General features: G+C 44.3%; 1 protein-coding gene across 1 annotated transcript in view; it reads right to left on the reverse strand.

Moving 5' to 3' along the window:
* Positions 1-3,866, reverse strand: part of CLRN1 (clarin 1) — a 141,473-nt gene extending 137,607 nt beyond the window's left edge. The window contains exon 1 of the mRNA XM_078666494.1: positions 3,614-3,866. Coding sequence (XP_078522620.1) covers positions 3,614-3,866 — 253 coding nt within the window. The remainder of the gene's footprint in view (positions 1-3,613) is intronic.
* Between the last annotated feature and the right edge of the window lie 17,049 nt (positions 3,867-20,915).

Raw genomic sequence — 20,915 nt, forward strand, 5'->3', positions numbered from 1 at the left:
AAGGTGCCGCCCTCGATCAATGCAGTCTTCCAATACATGAGGTTTAATCTAAATATTTGGTCAATGGTAGAGACCCCACTCCTGAAACCCACCTGGTATGGGCTCAGGGTATCTGTTTCCTGAAGCCAATTCTGCAACCGGTCCAGAATCAGCCTACCGAAAAGCTTCTGGGATACATCGATGAGGCTTATTGGGCGATAAATGGCTGGGAGCAGAGGGGATCCCTTTTTAAATATTTGGACCACCTCTGCGCCCAGCCAAGTATCCGGGACTTCATTTCTCTTGCATGAGAAAGAAGACTGCTCAATAAATAACACCTTTTATTGAAAACGCCCATCTCTCTATTTCTCTGCACTCTGGTGAAACTAAGTATGCACTATTGACTGAGCAAAATAGCTGTCTATTGTTTTCACACAACTCTAGAGATACACTCTTATTCTGAGGGAGCAAAGTTGTCATGTTTATGGTTGTCAGAAGCTAATCTCTTCTTGTCTATCCAGGGAAGTTAAACTCCTCCTTGTTTACTCGAGAAAGTTTCTAGTGACCTCTGAGCTAGCTGGCGAAACTAATTAAGTCTAATATAGTCAGTAGAGACCTAGTCGACCTCAGTCCTACGTCTACACTGCTGTTTATATTATTCCAATGCGCAGAGCCTATTGGGAATATAGGAACTACACTACACTCTAAGTAATAGCAATTAAAGGATGAAGGATCTGCATCAGTCAGTCAGCCAGCTGTAACACTATACTAGTGGGCATGGGCCAGCACAAGTCCACTGAACAAAGGAGGGAGTACAGATCTCTGGAGCCAAAAAAGCAGGGGGTCTCCCCTTTGAAGAGTTGGTGGAAAAGGCCCAAGCAATGATGTCAGTGAGGGTCAAAGCTGAGGCCCCAGGGGAGATGTGACCAGTGGCACATCAGTAATGCCATTTTGAATTGTCCCAGCATAGTAAGCAGAAAGGTTGGGGAAGGGGTAGAGAGGTGATGGTGCACAACAGGATAGGCCATACAGTTGACCCCAGGTCTAGAGGAGCTTACACCTCTGAGGACTAGTTGGGAGAAGAACTGGGCTTTTGCAGCAAGGAAGACAGAAGCCCCAGAAAATAAAAAGGTGAAAGGCTTTTGCAGGGAGCCAGTGGAACCAGCTCCCGGTAAAGTCTGCAACTGTAGAGGGCAGGAGGCCTAAGGAGAGTGCTTTGGGTGGCAAGGGCTCACCACCAGGAGCAAAACGAACCCAAAAGCATGCGCAATGGGGCCCGAGATATTGGCAGGAAAAGGTTTCAACCTTTGACGGCCCCAAGCCAGACCTGGAGCTAGTGGAGCTCTGCAGCCCAAATACTTCAAATCCCCAGGTGTGCCAGGACCCGGGGGTTACCGTTAAGAGGGTTTTCAAAGATTTGCCCTGGGAGGGGGCATGAGTGGGGCCTCCTCACCAGAGCTCCAAAGGTCTGGGGATCACAACTCCAGAGCAGGATTTTCATTATGGGAACCTGGGATCCCCAACTCCAGGACCCCCACCACAAGACTTTGCGGAGTTCTGTTGTTTCCCAGAGAGGTAAACCAGGAGTGCAGGATCCCCAACTCCAGGCCCTGAAGTGTCCTGCTGTGTGAACAGGGAGGAGGATTCTGGGATCCACAACTCTGGGCGCCAGCAGCAAGGAGGGGCACAGGGTAATGCCTCTACAATCTCCCATTCATGGTGTGCCTGCACCACTCCCCATGCCTATGTCTAGAGAGAGCCCACAGGAGCAAGAAGGGAAGAAGAGCTCCCATGGGCAGCTAGGACGTGTTGCTCACGTGGGGAGCCAGCTAGGACACGCATGGGCGGGATCCATGGGATGCCCCCAATGCATGGAAGCACGTGGTGGTGTCCTAGGGGGGCCGGGCTCCCCCAGGATAAAAAAAAAAACTCAAAGAGAAAAGGCAAACCAGGTGCACATGTCTTTGAGGTACATTAAAGGTAAGCAGCTGGAGCTGCTAATTTCATATTCATGCTAATGAGAGAGTTCCGCAAAATGCCCTACGGTGCTGGTTATGGACAAAACAGACTCTTGCTCCTTGTGGTGACTCCAGGAGTTTGGGGCCTCAACCAACAACATAAAAAGAGTGTGGGGGATATGCAGGAGCGCCACAGCACCTCTCAAGGAGGCCCAAGAGGATGTTCTCCAGGTAACTGACTTCATTTGATTTGCCTGAGCAAAGATGGCTACCCTAGGATTTTTTTAAGCACTACCCAGACTGCAGCATGTGCTCTACAGCTGTGAGAGCAGTGTCCTCTCTGGGTTGAGCTTACGGCTGCATGTTCTGTGGTCTAAAGTTGGTTAAAGAAGACTCAAAAATATGGTGTGCTGAAAAATTATTTAAGATAGTTGTAATGAGGATTTGACAAATACTTCATTGAAAAAGTGTTCCACATTACAGTTTGGCAATGCCTTCTTGCAAAGAATTATTCACCAAAAGTTTAAGCAATGCTTTTTTCAAAAAATGTCAATGACAATGCTTTATACAAAGGGCTGCTAATGCTGACAGTAACCCATATTCCTGAGAGGCTGCCTTGTTTCAGCAATGCTGATGTGAGCACCTTTTGCATTGCCTTATTTCTCATAATGAGTGTAGAAGAGGATGTCATGCATTACTACTCATAATGCAGGGATGTCATGCTTTATTACTGATAAGTATTACCATAACATGTGATTCCAATCTTGAAATGAGACAACACTGACCTAATGTAAACTGACACCCTCATATATGGTTATGTGCTATATGGTAGATGAATGGGGTGTACTGTGTATTTTGGGGTCATGACTCTTTAGGGGGCAAATGTAATGTTGCCATAGTTATTTCCGCCCATCTTATGTATATTTGTAAATTACTGTGTAGTATTTAGTCGGTTGTGTGTCATAAATGTCTTTTTTACTTTTCATAGGGAAAACACAGACTGGACTTTTATTTATTGAGTGTTATTATTGCGTACCAGTGAATGTGATTACCAGCCCACACCACCTCCCTTGAGGAGGCCTTGGACTGCTCTGCTTGTTACCCTGAGAAAGTGAAGCGCTACGATAGGGTGTTGGATTCCCAGTGGAGGGTGAATTTGGATCCATCACTTGTATACACCACACAACGAATGGCCCATTTCATCACACCCACTTTGCTCACGCCTTAAAACGCCTCTGATGCCCCTGCGCAAAAACTCAGTAAATTTGAGCCTCTGTTTTGCAATTAGCTGATCACATCCTGATAGCATTTTTATTCCACTCTAATTACCAAAGAATGTTCCCTAATGTACCAACCCCTTCACATTGGCCCTTTTCACCTATTGTCCCTGGCTGCTGACGATCTAGTGGCCTGCTTGTTGATGTAACTATTCACACATGCATAATTAAAGGGGCACCCTGCAACCTGAGCTTGTAATCGTGTCAGTTATGTTCATGCATTTTTTATGTTCATGGGTAACGGTGCTCCAAAACCGCGAAATATGTCGGAAACACAATTGCAGTATTTAAGTTTGCAAATATTAAAAATGAACTTAAACACATTGCCAATTATCTTAAGATATATTCACTATACAAATGTGCATATTTAAATAATTTTTACATTTTCGGATTACTCACATGAGAACTGGAAAGGCCTGGTCCCAAGCCCACACTGCCTGACCCTCTGACCCCGGAAGAGCCCATACTGGATCTCACCGATGAACTTCTCGAGCTCTTCCCCTGTGGCGTTGACCAGCTGGGCACCGGTCTTGCAGAGAGTCGTGCCTCGAACCCACAACTGGGTGCCAATGGCGGCGGCAATCCCGAGGGCACAGGCGAAGCTCAGCACGCCGGCCAGGCAAAAAATCACTTTCTTCTGCCGGGTTGGCATCTCCGGAAAGTACGTTTAATTCAGCAGAGCACGCGCTGACGGGAACACGCAGCGGTCCAGCAGCTCAGGCCACCATCCTGAAGCAAAAACACTATCACCCCGAGGTCAGAACTGCGACGCTTCCGGTTACTCTCCCATGTTAAAAGCGTGCCTGCTGTCTGTAGGGCTGCTCACAAAACTAATTCTGAAGCTTAAAGTGCAGCACTTGTAGAATGTGCTCTGCTGTCCTGTGTATCATAAAACAGCAACAAAGAGGATATGGTACAAAATGGTCCTTCGCTCTTAAGCGTCCTGTCGCCTGGTAACGAAGGGTTCGGGTAACTGATGCAGCCTCCTGTAAGGCGATCGATGTCTCCGCTCTCGCCAAAACCCTTCTGCGTGGTTGGGCGAGCGGGCACCCCCGCTCCCTCTGTAATTTGTCTGCTGGCCAAGGCGATAGTCTCTTCCACTGGATTTTGTTTTCCCCGGGGGAGCCATGAAAGTGCCACTTGCAATTACTATTCCCTGTTTATTCATTGCTGGGCCATAGCCTTTGCGTGCGTTGATCTGACCATTCAGCAGCTTGAAAAGCGAAGCGTTTGTGCATCTGGAACCAAATATCCCGCAACGAGATTCGCGAGGAAAGGCCTTTCCAACATTTCCATATTTTGGGGAAAAAATCTGTAGTTCGACAAATTAAAAATGTTGGCCACTTAAAGTACTTGATCACAAATGCATGAAGTATGTAGCATTCTAAAGGGGGTAAGCATCTTTGCTTTTTATATCTGGCTATGCCATCGTTGCTTTTGAGGGAAGTAATATAAATACATATATTTTTGTCGAAATTGATGGACAGGATTCATAAAAATAAAATATTGACAAAGGTTACACATATGTGTAGCTTTTGGTTTTTGTGTTAATTTACATACATTTATACATTTGATGCAAAAATAGTAATTGTATGAGCTACATGTGCAGATGTTTGATATAATCGTCCAATTGCCATTGTTTCTGGACTGTTGCATTGTAAAGTTTTGCAACCTCACCCATACAGCCTGTAGCACAAAGTGAAATGTAATAAATTCAGTCATTTTTAGATTTTCAATAACCTAAGTGGAAATTTAGTCCGTAGATGACCTGTAGAAGTGGACATCATGGGTTTGAATATGGATATACAGTATGGTGAGAAAAGCCTGTGATTACACATACTGTATAGTGCCCACTTAGAGCCCTGTATTCAGTGCTGTATTAATCTGTGCTGTGCATTGAATACTATGTTTTACATCTGGTTTATACTATGCTGCACAATAAGCACAGCCCGCTCTGTGTATTCAGTTTTGTAGACTATGAGGTCGATTACGATGCTGTCCGGAAAGGCTACGAACAAGATTCGGATATGGTGAATCCTTTTCGGAACCCATGTTTCCGACCGAATCGGACACCTTTCTGGACGACCGATTACGATGCAAGGAGACTGCTCAGGCTGTCTCAACCGGTTCCGAACTGCATTCGGACAGCCAGAGTCGCTCGGAGCATATTCATACAGGTTTATGGGCACGGTTTCTGAACGAGCAATTACAATGACTGATTCAGACAGCTGCTCCAATTCGATCTGCACAACACAAAACGGTTATTTGAATATGACATTGGGGGCCTGTAGCAGGCCGCCACTTGACCTAGAGGCCTGCGGTTGGTACCCGTGGAAGTACCAATGGGACCCCTCTTTCCAACCATGCACAGTGTGGTAGGCACCATGGGGTGCCTGCCACAGGGTTCATGGTTTTCCCAACCACCGCTGTTTTAATGGTAGCCTGTGTTCTCGTTCGGAACACAAGCTCCCATTGAAGTCAAAGCGAGTCCGACCGAACAGTGTTCGGAGTCATCGTAATCGGTTGGTCGGACTCGCAGAGCCCGAGTCGGTCAGAAACGATTCCGAAACCGATTTGGTCAGAAGAGTTTCCAATCTACATCAGAATCGGCCCCTAAGTGTGGTACATTGGACCATGAAACCATAACAGGTGCAGTGAATACTTTAAGTAGGAAGGATCATTTCCTTTTCCTATTCACTTGTCCCTAGGCGAAGGACCCCTTGTGGTTCTTGATATAATTAAATGAATTGGCCTCATCAGCATTATGTGGCATGCTTCATCACCTTAGCAGCCGGTAATACGTTGTGTTCCAAAACTTATCATGCTAACTGACTCTACCCTGTACGTCTGTCTGTGTCATTTATGTTATGTGTACAGTAAAGCAGACGGAATCCCCCTCTAACACATAACACACCTTAGCGAGTGCAACACTTTTAAACAACATCACAACCACTTAAAAATTAAAATATTTATTTGCACTATCACATACTCATTGGTCCTGAGGAAAGCCAGTTGTAAAGAAAAGGCCTGGCTGAAACATGTAGACCACACAGGACGAAGGAAGTCATAATTTACTCCGTTTGCCTTTTTAGATGCTAACAGGGGCCCAGTGATTAAAGTCTATCCGTTTACCCTGGGGTACTGGGACCCACTGTATAGCTTTTAACTATCATAGTTCACACTCACCAACACTGCACACTCAGCAAGTATACCAGCTCCTCAGTAATCTGGAGTCGAAGCACACCCGGGACACATCGGTGTCACTGTGGTGGGCCCGATGATGAAGCATGCCACCAACTAGGTTGGTGGGTGAGGGCTTCATAACCAAACCAAATGGTTTTCCCACATACGTACCCTTTTGAGTCTCCTTTCACAACCTAGCTAGTCCTCCTTGATAATCTACATATAACCTAGGGGATCCGGACTAGCTTATCTAGTCCTCTCTCTCTGTTTCGATTTGATGATATGATGCTTCATCATTGACCATCTCATCCCACCCTGGAACGATAATGCTACCATGGGGAACTCAACCCCAAATGATGAGGTAATTCTTGAGATCTATTTATCACCTAGATAAGGCAGGGATCCAGTCAGAATAAAAAATGTCTATTTAGGGGTATAATTTACTTCATGCTCTGGTAGGCGTATGTAGCTCCTGTAGACACACATACATCAAGGAGACATGCCTGGACTGATACCTATTCATCTGATGTCTGCTGGTATGGGACCAGCCAAGTCTAATTGACAAATGTTGAGCTGCTCAGCCCCATCAGACAATGAAGTAAAGTATACTCCTAAGTAGGGTTGAAAGGTGCTACAAGGGAAGGTAGGAAATACCTTTCTTTTGTATAATATAATTTCAAGAATAGTAGAGGTAGGTATCCCCTGATATCCCTGAGGAATGCCCCTGACCGGTTGTCTGGCAGCTGCATGGGCAGAAACATGCTGGCACTTTTAAAAGGTGGCTGGGTCATTGCTCCCCAAAAACATCAATGATTGATCTTTTGATAATTTTTAACCATATCTAATTTACCACCAAATAAGGACATACCTTAAGGTTTCCAGGTGATTATTACATCTCTAGAACTCCATCATCGATTGGGGTTGAGACCGCCCTGGTAGTAATATCTTACCAGGGTGGAATGAGGTGGCCAAAAATGAAGCATGCAAACCAGAAATGGTAGAATGCACTCGAAATTGTTCCTGCAACTTTTACTGCTGCTCAAGGGTGTTAAGGTGTGCCACCTTGAAACGTGCTAATCCACACACGCGTTTTCAAATGTGAAAGAAATAGAGCCTTGTCTGGTCCCCAAACAAGATGCACATCCACATGTATAAATGAATCCATAGTCTTCAACCAGTTCCTCATATTTTAATGTTCTATTTACCAAAAAGTTTCACCATATGTTCAATCCAAAGTTTTAATGTTACTTCAATTCTTCAAAACAATATTTTTAACGATGCCTATTTGGGTTTCTTTCAAAAGCAGCAGAGAGAGGTCCAAATTCCTCATATCACTGTGTCTTTAATTTCTATCCAAAGCATTCCGGGATAATTGTCTTCCTCAGGGCTGACTAAAACACAAGATATGTAAAAGAGCCCATCAGCACTATCACTAAAACATAATTTCAACTAAAAAAACAGATTTAACTTAAAAATGCATCCTCACATTACACCTGGTTCAATAAAGCAATTTCTCGATTCTCACAAACGATACCACACTACCCCCAACCAAGTATTCATGACCCGAAAAACCTCCTCTCAAAATTGTACCTTATTTTAAATCCACCCATATATGCGTGAGACCAAAAATCCTCTTTGAAGGTGTAGTCAATATCTACCTACTAAATACATGTGACAAATGTGTATGTCCTGTGAAAACAAGAATCTATTTATGCAAATAAGACCCCTGCACCCAACAAAAGAAACACACCATTTCTTTTTTTTGTCCTCATTTGCCTGTACCTCTTACCCGCAGACTATATAGCCAACCACCTATTCGTGCGACTCAGGATAGAACGCACTCACAATCTCCACCTCATTGGGAAACATTCTGGCGGGAGACCGAATCTGGGTTTACTGAGGTATTTTGTGACGAGTGGCGAACAGCCATACACGACACAGACTCCATCAAGGTAGGGACTACCACGAGGTCCTTTTCTTGTCTAACGGAACCGCCACAGTGGACTCTGAAGTTTGGAGGCATAATCATAGGACCAGGGAAAAAAAACCACAAAAAAAAACCCCGGTACTCTAACACCACGAAGATACCAGATTCCAAAAAGAGAGGTTTTGTCTACTACAAGATCTAGCCAGGTCTACTTTTGATGTTTCAATTAAAGATGATAGCCAGCTGGCATGTGTTGGCGCCTTCGAGTCAATCCAAAATTTACATATCTGACGTCTGGCGAGTAAAATTGCATAAAACAGTAACGGCCTTGCTGCACCAGTCACATTATCAGCCATTCCTGAAATTATCAGGGTTATTGAACAGGTTAAAGATACTTTAAGTATCGAGCCCAGTGTTTCCAGGACTTCCGCCCAAAAAGTCTTGATTAGTGGACAGTCCATGAACATGTGAACGTCTGATGCGCCCTGAAGACCGCACTTATTACAACCTTTACCAGCTTGGAACTTTGCCAGCTTTTGTGGTGACCAGTAGGCTCGGTGTAGTGTAAAGAGGTGGTTTCGCCTCAACCATGCCGATTTGACAATTTTATATAAAAGTGTGAATGATCTTATCCACCAATCTTCTCCTTGAAGGAGCATATCCTCCGCCCATATTTCGTCAGGAAGGTCGTAGTCTCCGTCCACCTCCTCCGAAATTGCCCAGTACCAATGTGCCACTTCTTTGCTTCCCTGTGGTTTCTCCACCAGTTGTTGTTCTAACATGCTACACCTCCCCACCAAGGCGTTCTTTTTGAAGAGTTCTCTAGACCAGCTTATTAGTTGCATGTATTTAAACCTTGATAGCCCTGGGCCCACCTTTTCAAGCAGCTTATCCCATGAAATTAATGCCCCACCAGCTAACAAGTCTCCCCATCTCGTGATCCCCCCTTCTCTTAATGGCGTCGAGAGGTTGTCACCCAAACACGGTGGGAGCCCCGGGGAACCCCAAATTGGAGCCCAGTTTGAATAGTATGCCAGCCTTGTTGACTGGCATACTATTCAAACTGGGCTCCAAAAGAAACACACCATTGTGCCAATATCAACCGGTGTGCTTACCGAATCTTCCCCGTGCAACAATATCCTATTTCCATAGACTGCGGCTGACTACTTGAGTCGCCATATGTCATGCTGTCCTTCAGTCGACCGCCGTAAATATGGCCCGTTAGTGACTGTATTCAGATGAACCCCAGTGCATCTCGGTCTGCTTAAAGCTCCTGTGCGTCTGATTACTTGCAGTTGTCCAGACACACCCTTGCTCATCAAGGAAACAAACAACAGACTCTGTCATTGTCGAACACGGCATGATATAAAATATAGAAAGCTACCCATGCATACTACTACTCCCTGCATGCCTCAAAAAAAGCAACCGCTATGCCAAAGAAAATATTTTTACAAATACAATGCATATAGAGCATCTAAAACATGAATATCACAGACACAATATCTCAGAATTTGACGGTATGCCACAATATTTGGGTGAGGCCAACTCACCCAAATATATCTAGACCCACAAGGGGCCTGGCGTCTAGGGACAAGTGAATTAAAACAGGAAATGATCCTTCCTACTTAAGGTTTTCACTGTGCCTGTTGTGTTTTGATGTTCATGTCGGATGGAGCATGATGCCTGCCCCACCTCTTTTCTCCAAGTGTTTTGGAACAATGTACCATGACCTTCTTACACATTTGGTACTGCACAATTTATACTGCGCATTCAATGCTGTATACTTTTAACAAAATAATTAGCACTATGTGCTGCACATTCTATGGTGTGTAATTTGTGTGTACGGAACCGCACCCAATGAAATTCTGACAATTTTCATTCATAGTGCACGATTACGAGTTTCGGGATCTTACTGCCATAACAATGTGGCTGCAGTCCTAAAAACACAGTGGAGTCTGCTGTCTTCCGCCTGTCCAATTAAGATGCATGCAGCCAGAGCCACCGACTGCGTCAATGGAGTGTGTCCCACCTGCTACATGGCAGACTGCAATTTTGGCGATTCATACTCTATCGCCGATTACGAAAACACAGTTGTACTGGCAGTCCTCTCCCGGCTGTTTCCAGATGACAGTAGTCCGTCATGGTATGCTCTCAGCAAAGCACCATAACAGTGGCCATTGAATGGATACAAATACAACACACCTGATGTTGATTGGCCAAGTGGACACACCTGCAAATCACACTATAAAGCACACCCCATTTCAGACCATGATCCCTTTCCGCTCCACTGCAGCACAGCTATTTTGAGCAAAAATGTTGGTGAGATAAGGCAGGCCTTTTTTTCCCCAGCCCTTTTACCACTCTCCACACACATCTTCTGCACATGTTCTTTACAACCTTTGGTGTATTTTTGTTTGTATTTTCACTGGGGAAATGGCAAGGCAAAAAATCCACATTTTTCAGAATTGTCAGTCATAGTGGATGAAATCATAAGAGTAGAGCCCAAGGTCCAACATAGTAATCTCAGTCAGAAAAGGGAAATGTGGTCCAGAATAGTAGACAGAATGAATCCTGTAGGTACCATGCTGCACACACAGGAGTAAATTAGGAAAAGGTGGAACAATCTCAGGGGGAAGGTGCATTCTCTGGACTGGCGGTGGTCCTCCCAGATTCCCAATACAAATGTTACCCTGAGAGGAGGTCTTGGCAATACTACATTCTGAAGGCTTGACAGGAATACCTGGGGGAGGTTATTCTGGTATGTTACAACTCACTAACGGTCACAATACTACAATGTCCTGTTTGCCCTCAACTAAGCTTTTACCATTGTGTTGTTTCCTAATACGCAATCCTCAAAGTATCAGAGATTTTGGTTTGTCTGTTTTAATGTGTATTGTTGCATTTAAGATCACATGTGTTAATCTCCATTAAATGCCACATGTTGTAATGGTGTATTGGTGTCTGTAAGTGAATTACTATAAAAATATTCCAGGAGTCATGATATGTGTTCATATGTAAATGTATGGTTGATTCCAACTGCATTTCGGTAACAGGTATGTTACATTAACCACTTTGCAAGTCATGGGAAGTAGAGATTGAAGAGATTGAGACTACTATGAGGCCCTGTTTCTGTGAAAACAAGATGTAATTGTGATTTTGCCCATTCTTACTTGTCTGAGATATTTAAACTGATGTTCCTTTCTTATGAAGTGAGCAATCTGCATGCAATGTTCTGCTCAGAGACATTTCTGCCTACTTTGCTTCAGGTATTTAACGTCTACAAAGGTCTTGTTAATACGTTCAATACCACTGAAATATATCACAATAGTAATCTCTACCTATTTTGTTTTTTCTTGGTTTCTACTTACTGTGCACAAAATATTTGAATGTAGATACCACACTTCCATCAATAACAATGTTCCCTATTTGACAACAGGTCGATCTGGCAGAGCACATGCCCAGAGCTTGCCTACTGAAAAGACACCCACTCCACTCCAGTACCAAGCCGTCAGGGATGACAGTACTCTTGGTGATCTGGATGAGGATGATGGTGCTGGTCCATCTGGTCAGCCTGGGCAGACAGCCACAGAGAGTCTCACTCTTCTCACAACAACACCTCCCACCACAGCTGCAACACATCAGCCAACCTCAGTTCCCACAATCTGTGTACCTAGCACAGTTTCAACCATCCTGTACCCCTATTCCTGGATCCTGATGTGACAATCATCACCCCACTAGAGAGGAGCCAGGAGCCAGTGGGAGAGGGCACCATGAACGAAAGGCACAGGCTCATGCAGATAGTGGTCATGGCAGGGTAACTGTGGGCCAGCAGAGTGAGGTCACTGAGCCCCTCACACCCAGGCCATCATCTACCAAGTCGTGGGAACCTATTATGAGTCCCAAGGCATGATGGGCCAGGTACTCATCGAAATCCAGGAGATGAAACAGCTGCAGAGGGACATACACCATGAAATGCAAGCCCATTACACCAACATGGGCTGTCTAAATTGGGTGCTGCAGGACATTCCCAGTGGTACAAAAGGGGGTGGCGATGGACGGAGCATCTGAACCAATCAAACACTCACACCCAGTCAACAGATCTGGGTTTAATCCATCACTGTTCTTTAGCCCACTCTGCCACCCCAGTTCAGACATGGCCAAATGCAAATTAGTCTGACCCTGTGCCTCATGGGAACAGTCTAGCCCGAACTGCCAATCCATGCCTTCCCTGGACCGGAAACAAGCTTCCGAGGACCGGTTTCTGGCATTTCAGCCGTCTTCAGCCCGGCTTGCTTGAATCCAGTGGCAAAGTGAGCAAGGGACTCACGTCTGAGCATACCATGCCAACTTATGGTGAACAAAGTGGTACAAAAGGTGGTGGCGATGGACGGAGCATCTGAACCAATCAAACACTCACACCCAGTCAACAGATCTGGGTTTAATCCGTCACCATTCTTTAGCCCACTCTGCCACCCCAGTTCAGACATGGCCATATGCAAATCAGTCTGACCCTGTGCCTCATGAGAACAGTCCAGCCCGAACTGCCAAGCCATGCCTTCCCTGGACCGGAAACAAGCTTCCGAGGACCGGTTTCTGGCATTTTAGCCGTCTTCAGCCCAGCTTGCTTGAATCCAGTGGCAAAGTGAGCAAGGGATTCACGTCTGAGCATACCCTGCCAACTTATGGCGAACAAAGTGGTACAAAAGGGGGCGGCGATGGACGGAGCATCTGAACCAATCAAACACTCACACCCAGTCAACAGTTCTGGGTTTAATCCATCACCGTTCTTTAGCTCTCTCTGGACATTCCCACACACCTTTGCAGGGTTTTTCCAGCACCTTCGAACTCTTCATGTGGTCCAATAACATCAATCGCATTAACATCTGCAGCAGCCACAGGAAGGCAGTCCCTGCCAGAGGATGACACCTACAGACACCCCTGACCCCGCAGGTGTGGATCCCCCCTGCACTGGCAAGCTGGGACAACACGCAAATAACTAGGAGGTGCAGATATCAAAACCTCCACCACCGCCAGAAATAAAAACCTCAAATCAAATTTCCTCCAGTGTGTTTAACAGATTTATTCTGTGGACTATTTCAGTATACATATACCTTTCTGATGGGAATAGTATTTTGGACATTGGACTTCAAACTATTTGACATCTACAACTATCGTTTCATTCACCAAGAATGACTTCTTCACTTTTCTGTTTTCCTGTTTGGTTTTGCGCAAAGTTTATTTTATCCTTGTTCACTTAAATACATCCACTAGTCTGAAACTCATTGCCTGCTGTAGTATATCTCACATCTAGCAATGTATAAATGTACTCCCATCAGAACTTTACAATGCCAAAATATCAACTTGTATAAGCATGGACATGTTGCATATATGCAACGTTTAGCTTAGGATCACAACCATGTCTCACCAACACATACATCATCACCCTCCCTGTTTTTCCCAAACCATTTGTCCAGGCCCACTTCCCTAAACGAGGAGCCGTATCCTTCACTCCAGGCACCTCAGCCCCTGCCCCTGTCACCCCTGCTGCAGAGTGAGAAGGCTATTGACCTCATGAGCAACATCTCTGTGGGTCAGACTGCACTACTGAATACCGCCCATAGGCAAGGTAGCCATCTGCAGACATTAGGAATGCAAATTGATACTTAGCTAAAACATCTGCATCAATACCAGCAATTAACCACTACATTTTCCTCAGACTGAAACTGCATGTATCTATCCAGTTTATCAAATCTAATAATGGTGCATAATCTAAAACTAACTGAAAAACCTACAGTCAACACTACAAACTAACTCTGGGCTCCACTGTGTAGCATGCTACCTGTCCACAAAGCACCTCAACACTCCATCAGGTGTATTAAGCACTACATAAATCCACAATACATACAGTACCATGTGCTTCACATTGCATGATGAGTAGTTTTAGCGGTGCACTGTGCATTCTAAGCAGCCTGAGTATATACACTTCTGCATATTATGAAAAGCGAATTTTACACCACATGCTTAGTACAGTATGTCATGAACCGGGTACTGTTTTTTGTGTTGTGCTTTCTGTATTCTAAGGAGCTTGGACCAAGCAGTGAGGCCTTACGTAAGAGCAAAGTGCATGGGGTTGAAACATGTGAAATAGCACCAACGCAACACTACAGTTATAAAAAACATTGTTTTTGAATGTCATAATTAAATATAGATTAAAATAACACCTAAATGAAGAAGCCTCGATATTAAAATAAAAACCCTCCACAAGTAACAATGAAAACCAAAAAATCAATCTATGCCAGTGGGGTGCAACTGACTTGCACATAGGTAGCTTCTGTGGCTGACAAGCAGTGGAATGAGGTTAGAAACAAATTGGTTTATCATGATAAAAGCTCATGGAGGATGGAGACTAGTGATAGAGTGAGGTTGAGGAATAATTGGGAGTTTGTCCTAGCCAGACGTTTCACCTTCGGTGTTAGAATTGTTCTTAAAGTTGAAAATCTTCAAATGGGTGAGTCTGGTAGTAGTAGTAGCATAGGACACTGCAAGGTCAGATCTTATTTGGGTCAGCTTTACACTGTTATCCAGTCTTCCTGAGATGAAACATTGTTAAGTCAAACCTTTGGCAAAAAGTTATTTATCCTCCTTTTTGGACCTCTAAACATTTGGAAAAAGTCTTCTTTGATATCAGGGTCAAGTTGTGGGATGTTTCCCCAGACTCCAGTTATGAGCCACAGTTCAATGCCCAGTTGCATCTTGTGCAACTAGTTCCTGGGTTTCCAGCAGCACCAACTACCTTGGTAGTAGGACCTTCTCCTCTCCCAAGACCCAAAAGATATTTCACAGTGGCTGGTAGCTGAAATCTGTACTTGCAACTTGTCTTCTGACTGTTCTCCTTGCAGCCATTGCTTCCTCTGTCTGCTTGAACTTTTACACTTTAAAGCTTCAAGAGAAACGGTCCACAGACAAGAAGTTTGCAACGACCAGGTCCCAGAAATATTTGTGCATAACCTGAGCAATATTATATCCACTTTAACTATTGGTGCAACCTTCCAGTTGTAGAGATTCAAGATCTCAAAATTCTGGCAACTGTCCTCCATCAGGCAGATAGGATTTCTTCCAGCAATGCAGCCAGTCATCGTTTCTTTATTACTAACTGTTATCTCTCTTTCTATTGAGAGATTTGTATAAGCAATCTAAGCCAGTAATTGATGAGAACATCTAAGCAGATCAAACTAAAGTTTACAGAGGTTTTAAAACCAATATTTTTAAAAGTGTTAATCAGTCACTATATGAGAAAGGTGCTTTCATCATCATAATAACTTTATTGCTACTATTGCAGTCATAAAAACACAGAAGTTAATAAAAAATCGACAAAACATTTTCGTAATAACTAAATACTGAAGACCAATTACAGCGTAGACCATAGTTTGGCACACAGACTACCAGTGGTTTTCAAATGGTAAGACAGTTTTCAAATTATATTCAATTTTTAAAAATATAAATTAAGATAAAAATATTAAAAACATTATTAACATTGTAGAAAATGGTTAAGAAGCGCTCCAAGTGTTCACAGATAAATAATACAAACAGAGCTCACTAGATATCAATTTCCATAAGGTGCCTTCTTTTCAGCCACATTCCATGTAGAAATTTAGCAATTGCAACCACATACACCAGGTCCATATCAGATTTTAGAATTCTAAAAAAGACATGATAATCCCTAATGCCCAAGTTCTTACATAATTGTATTATCCATTTAGACCTGGCCTGCTTATATGCCGGGCAGAAGAAAAATACATGAATTTCTGCTTCTTCAGCCACTCGACATCCGGGGCAAAGGTAACGGGCCTCAACTGACCACTTATTAGTTGTTGCAAATAGTTGCAGGGTCCCGTATCTGAATTGGAGGAAAAACCTCCTCATGGACAAAGGTGCTTTAGTACAAGAGCTATGCCAGAGTCCTCTGTACCACTGCCAACAAAGATGACAACACTGTGCTTTCTGTCACTCCTGTACAGCTCTCCCTAAACTCAGTCCAAGATTGATCTGCTCATGCCTTCAAAGGATCAGAGAAAATCCCTATCCATTCAAGTGCCTATCCACCTAGCTCCCTTCACATTCTTGGAAAGGTTTCACTAAAACTGGAGGTCTTGCCTACATAAAGGCACCAAGCATTAGGGTATGTTTTTGTTAAGTTATGTTATTTTATGTTAAATATTTTTTTATATAGCAGATTCATTATTGCAGCTAAATTAAATACTTTTTTGAAGAGCAGAGTTTTCAAATTTTTCCTAAAAAGTGTGAAGGCAGATTCCATGCGAAGATGTAAATGTAAAGAGTTCCATAGGACAGGAGCTTGAACTGAGATACTGCATCCTATCAAACATGTTTTCTTGAATGTGGAAATTATTAGGATATTGCTAGAGGAAAAGCAAAGCAAAGCAAAGCTCCCAGATAGAAGTCAGACAAGTCTTTAGCCTGAGGGTGGGACTGCGCTGTGAGTGGTAGCTTGGGGCCAGATCCCTACTGCTGTGCTCCGCACCCTAGTGTCTCAGCGCGGAGTGGGTGACCTTTGCGGCTACAGCCTACCTGATTCCTGCAGCCTTCACCAGGTGAGTGCTTGGCTGTGCCACTGGGGCACAGACCTGGAGGGAACATTGTCAGTCAATACCTGCGGTGGGGATTGAATTGATGTCTGCATGCAGGTCGCCCCAGCCTCCTTTTTCATCATGTTTGGTGTGGGCGGGCTGCGTGGGCTATAACTGTGAGGCCCTTTTGTCTCTCTGGCATCACTACAGCCTGGTTTTCTCTCAGGTGTGAACCTGCCACCTTCCGGGGTCTGTTTTGCAGAAGGTTAGGCAGGGGTTTCTCCCCTCCCCCCGCTATTGGCGTTATCTACCTGCTTGAGTTGGCCAATTATTTGGTCCTGTGCTGTGGGGCTGCCTGTGAGAGCTGGCACGTGGGATTGGTTTGCTGTGATTTGAGTCCCTTACTAATGGAACGCAGATCCTCCTTTTTGTGCCTGCTGCTACCACACACAATTCTACTGGACTGCACTCCTTGCCAAACTTCACCCTGGTGTGACTTTCTGTCCCAGGGTGCACCAGATATTAACCCAGCAGCAGCCGCTCTGGGGAGAGGCGTGGTGAATTCGCTTATAGCGCTGCCTCACCCCCAGGACCAAGGGTGGGTCCATCCTGCGCCTGTCAGTGCCAGAAAGAGGCAGGGCAGGACCACCCCCTTATCCCTGCCTTGCTGTGATTGACTTTCTCTGGACTTCGGTGCTGCAGTGCAGCCTAATTTTTCATATTTTTTCGTGCAGTGGCAGGAAGCCTTGTTTGAAGTTGGCTGGCGAGATGGGTAAACGTAAGACTGGGGATGGTGCTCCTAGGGCCCCTGAAAGGGAAGAAGCCCCCAGAACGTGAAAGGGAAAAATGTGTATTAGATAGGATACTTTACTATTAGAATGCACCAACATTATAAACTCTAACCCCAGGCCGACTGAGTCCAGTCCAATGGTCCCTCCTAGAGAGCCAGCAAAGTGGGTCCATAAAATGTTTGATGATCTGTATATGATCCCTCAACTACGGGAGCCTAGGGAAACCCAGGATCCATCGCTCGTTGCTAGTCCTGAAAAACTCAGCAACTCAGGGTGTACATGGAGCTGAGTGCAGCAATCGATATTCCATCTTATCTATTGATGATACTGAAATTGAAAGACACCCGGTTGCAAGGTTGAACTCTATGAATCCTGACACTATTTTCTTTTTTTTTCCAGTTATAAATAGTGCGAACTAGACCAGAGACATCGGGTATCAGAGCGCTTTACATGAGCTCCAGTTTCGTTACAGAAGGACACATTCATTTTTTTTTGTTAGGCACAGTGAGATTAAGTGATTTGCCCAGAATCACAGGATATTGAGCATTGTTACCGAGACTCAAACCCAGTTCCCCAGCTTTGAGGTCGACGGCTCTAGCCATAAGGCTACATCATCTCTCCTATTTTAATATTGCAGAGTTTGATAGGGGTCATTGAAGAACTAAGGGAGCAGGTTAAGATTCTCCTCAGGACAGTGGAGAAATTTAGAGAAGGTAATAACAATAGACAGTTGTGTTGCTACACTGGTGGGGAGGAGGGTGGCAAGGAGGGGGGCCTTAGGCATTGGGATATTCACCAAACCGATTTGATTTGTGCTACCCTTCTGTAATTACTTCTTTTCAGCCCCCCTCAGACCTACCAATAAATCACAATTGTCTGGGAAAAAATGTGGAAAGGGTGTGTTTACGATACTCTGCAAGTAGAGGAAGACGATATGAGAAGGAAGTGGTTGACAATTCAGGGTGGCGGGGACACGAGTGCCTTGTGTAACCCCCCCCATAAATCTTGGTGATCCTGTTCCAGAGGGACGACTGAAAACAGCATTTATGCTCCCAGTAAGAGAGCGTAAACCATAGCAGTTGTATACCTTGTCCATGTCCCTAAGTTGTCTCCCGGTTCTAGAGAAGATAAGGATTCCTTGGTAAATAAAGTTATTTACTGGTTTCGTGAGGTCAGACACTGCTGTTTCATCATTAGGAGTGACATTACAAAAGCAGATAGGATTGCAACTCTAGATAGTTTGCAAGATAAGATGCAGGTCTCCTTTTCAAGTAGAGACATAGTTGAGGGTTTAATGGCAATTGAAGCCTGTATAATCTCTAATGCAAGTACTGATACACAGCTTCCATTTTGTGACCCGGCAGAGTCTTTGGCCTCACAGTGCACTAGAGTAGGCAGAGGGGTTGAAGAAGGGAGCAGCCAAATTAGTAGAGCTTTTCTGTGTCTGGAGTCCAAGACCCCTTGTTGTTTGTCTAGGGGTGTAGGAGCTTGAAAGGAAGCAGGCTGATTCACCCGCCTTTAGCAAGAAAACACTCCAGGGATAGGGGGAAACCATTCAAGGACCTATAGTAACTTCCCATTAGTGCAAGAACTGTCACAGGTGGCTAATCATCCAGATGTTAGTGTCAATAGGAATACCAATATTATATTCCCCAATTCCCTGATGAAATAGTTTGGTGCCGGAAGCACTGATAAGAATTACGTCATGGAATATAGCAGGAATAGTTAAACTGTTGTCTGATTTGAGGGGGAAAATTAATTGAAACTTTTGATATATTCCTATTTCAGGAAACATGGTGTTTTTCTTCCTTTCACAGGAGTGGGTATACAATGTTCTATGTGGAAGAGGTTAAGACTGCAAAGGGTAGATCCTCAGGGGGACTGGGTATCTGGGTCAAAAAAGCACTCCAATGCAGAACTAACATAATACACAGTGGCTCCTCAGATATCTTAGCACTTAGGTTGGTGTTTCCCTCAGGCTAATCCCTGAAAATGTATAATGTATACAATAGAGTGGTGCCCGAAATGAGGAGACAATTACTATCAACCAACTAGGGAAGGATCTCATTTTTGTGGAGGGATATTTACTCTACCTTTGAAACCAATAGTTGCTACCCCCCCTCGATCTAACCTGTGAGTTGGACAATCAGTGGGGTATACCGCAGAAAGTTCTCCCAAATGGTGAGATGGACACCCAAAGCTGGTCAGTTGATGTCACTAACATTAAACTTTGATCTTAGATCTTCAAATGGTAGATGTTTGTCAGATCGACAGGGTTAAAACTACATTCAATAGGCCAGACCACTGCAGCAGAATTAATTACTTTTTGGCTGACGTCAAGCTTTGGCCTACCATCTTGGGTATGGAAGTGATAGACCCAGCAGACCCTTAGTATTACAATATTTGCCAAATCAGCTCCAGAGTACGTAGGCAAGGGAAATATTGCATTAGGAGAACTCTCACCCACTAATACTCTAAGACATATCAGGTGGGATTGGGTAGCAAGGAGCCTGGCAGCTATAGACATTGTAAAGGAAAGTGTCAATGCAGATTATGAGCATCTGTCCAAACTCTTCCTTGAGCTAAGAAACGAGGAGTGGGCATGTAACCATGATAAGTTATCTAACAAAATAAGGGAAGTGTCGGGTAAGGACAGGAAGAAAGGGAAGTCTTCTCCAAAGCCCGATGCTTGGTACGATGACGATTGCAGAGTGGTCAAAGGTGAGCTCCTTGTGGTTATCAAATCTGAGGGCATATTAGCAAGGGCAGTATCACCGCTTAAGCGGCACTCTTTGCCGCTAAAGCGGCGATATTTTTATCGCCCAATCAGCATCTGTTGCTAACAACAAGAGTCGCTGCTATCGCTGGTTTATTATCGCCTTGTAGATAAACGTTGATAATAACGCGCCATCTACGCGATGTAAACCAGCGATAAAAAATACAGCGCTTTGCGATAATCATCGCAAGTCCTTGCTAATATGGTCCCTAGATCTCAAGCAGAGATAGTTAAATCTAGGGCTGACTATCGGAAAGTGCTTATTAATGAAAAGAGAGAGTTGGAGAGGCCAAAAGAATACAAAGGCATTTTGGAGGTCAGCTGCTGTGACTACAAACAGCCGCAAACCAATGCTGGACTTCTGTATTCAACACAACGAGTGGTTAGTGCATTTTAGCCAGCTATATTCTGATTCAGTTCAGGACGGTGAAGGTTA

Source organism: Lissotriton helveticus, chromosome 11 (genome assembly GCF_964261635.1).
Source record: "Lissotriton helveticus chromosome 11, aLisHel1.1, whole genome shotgun sequence".
NCBI lineage: Eukaryota > Metazoa > Chordata > Amphibia > Caudata > Salamandridae > Lissotriton > Lissotriton helveticus.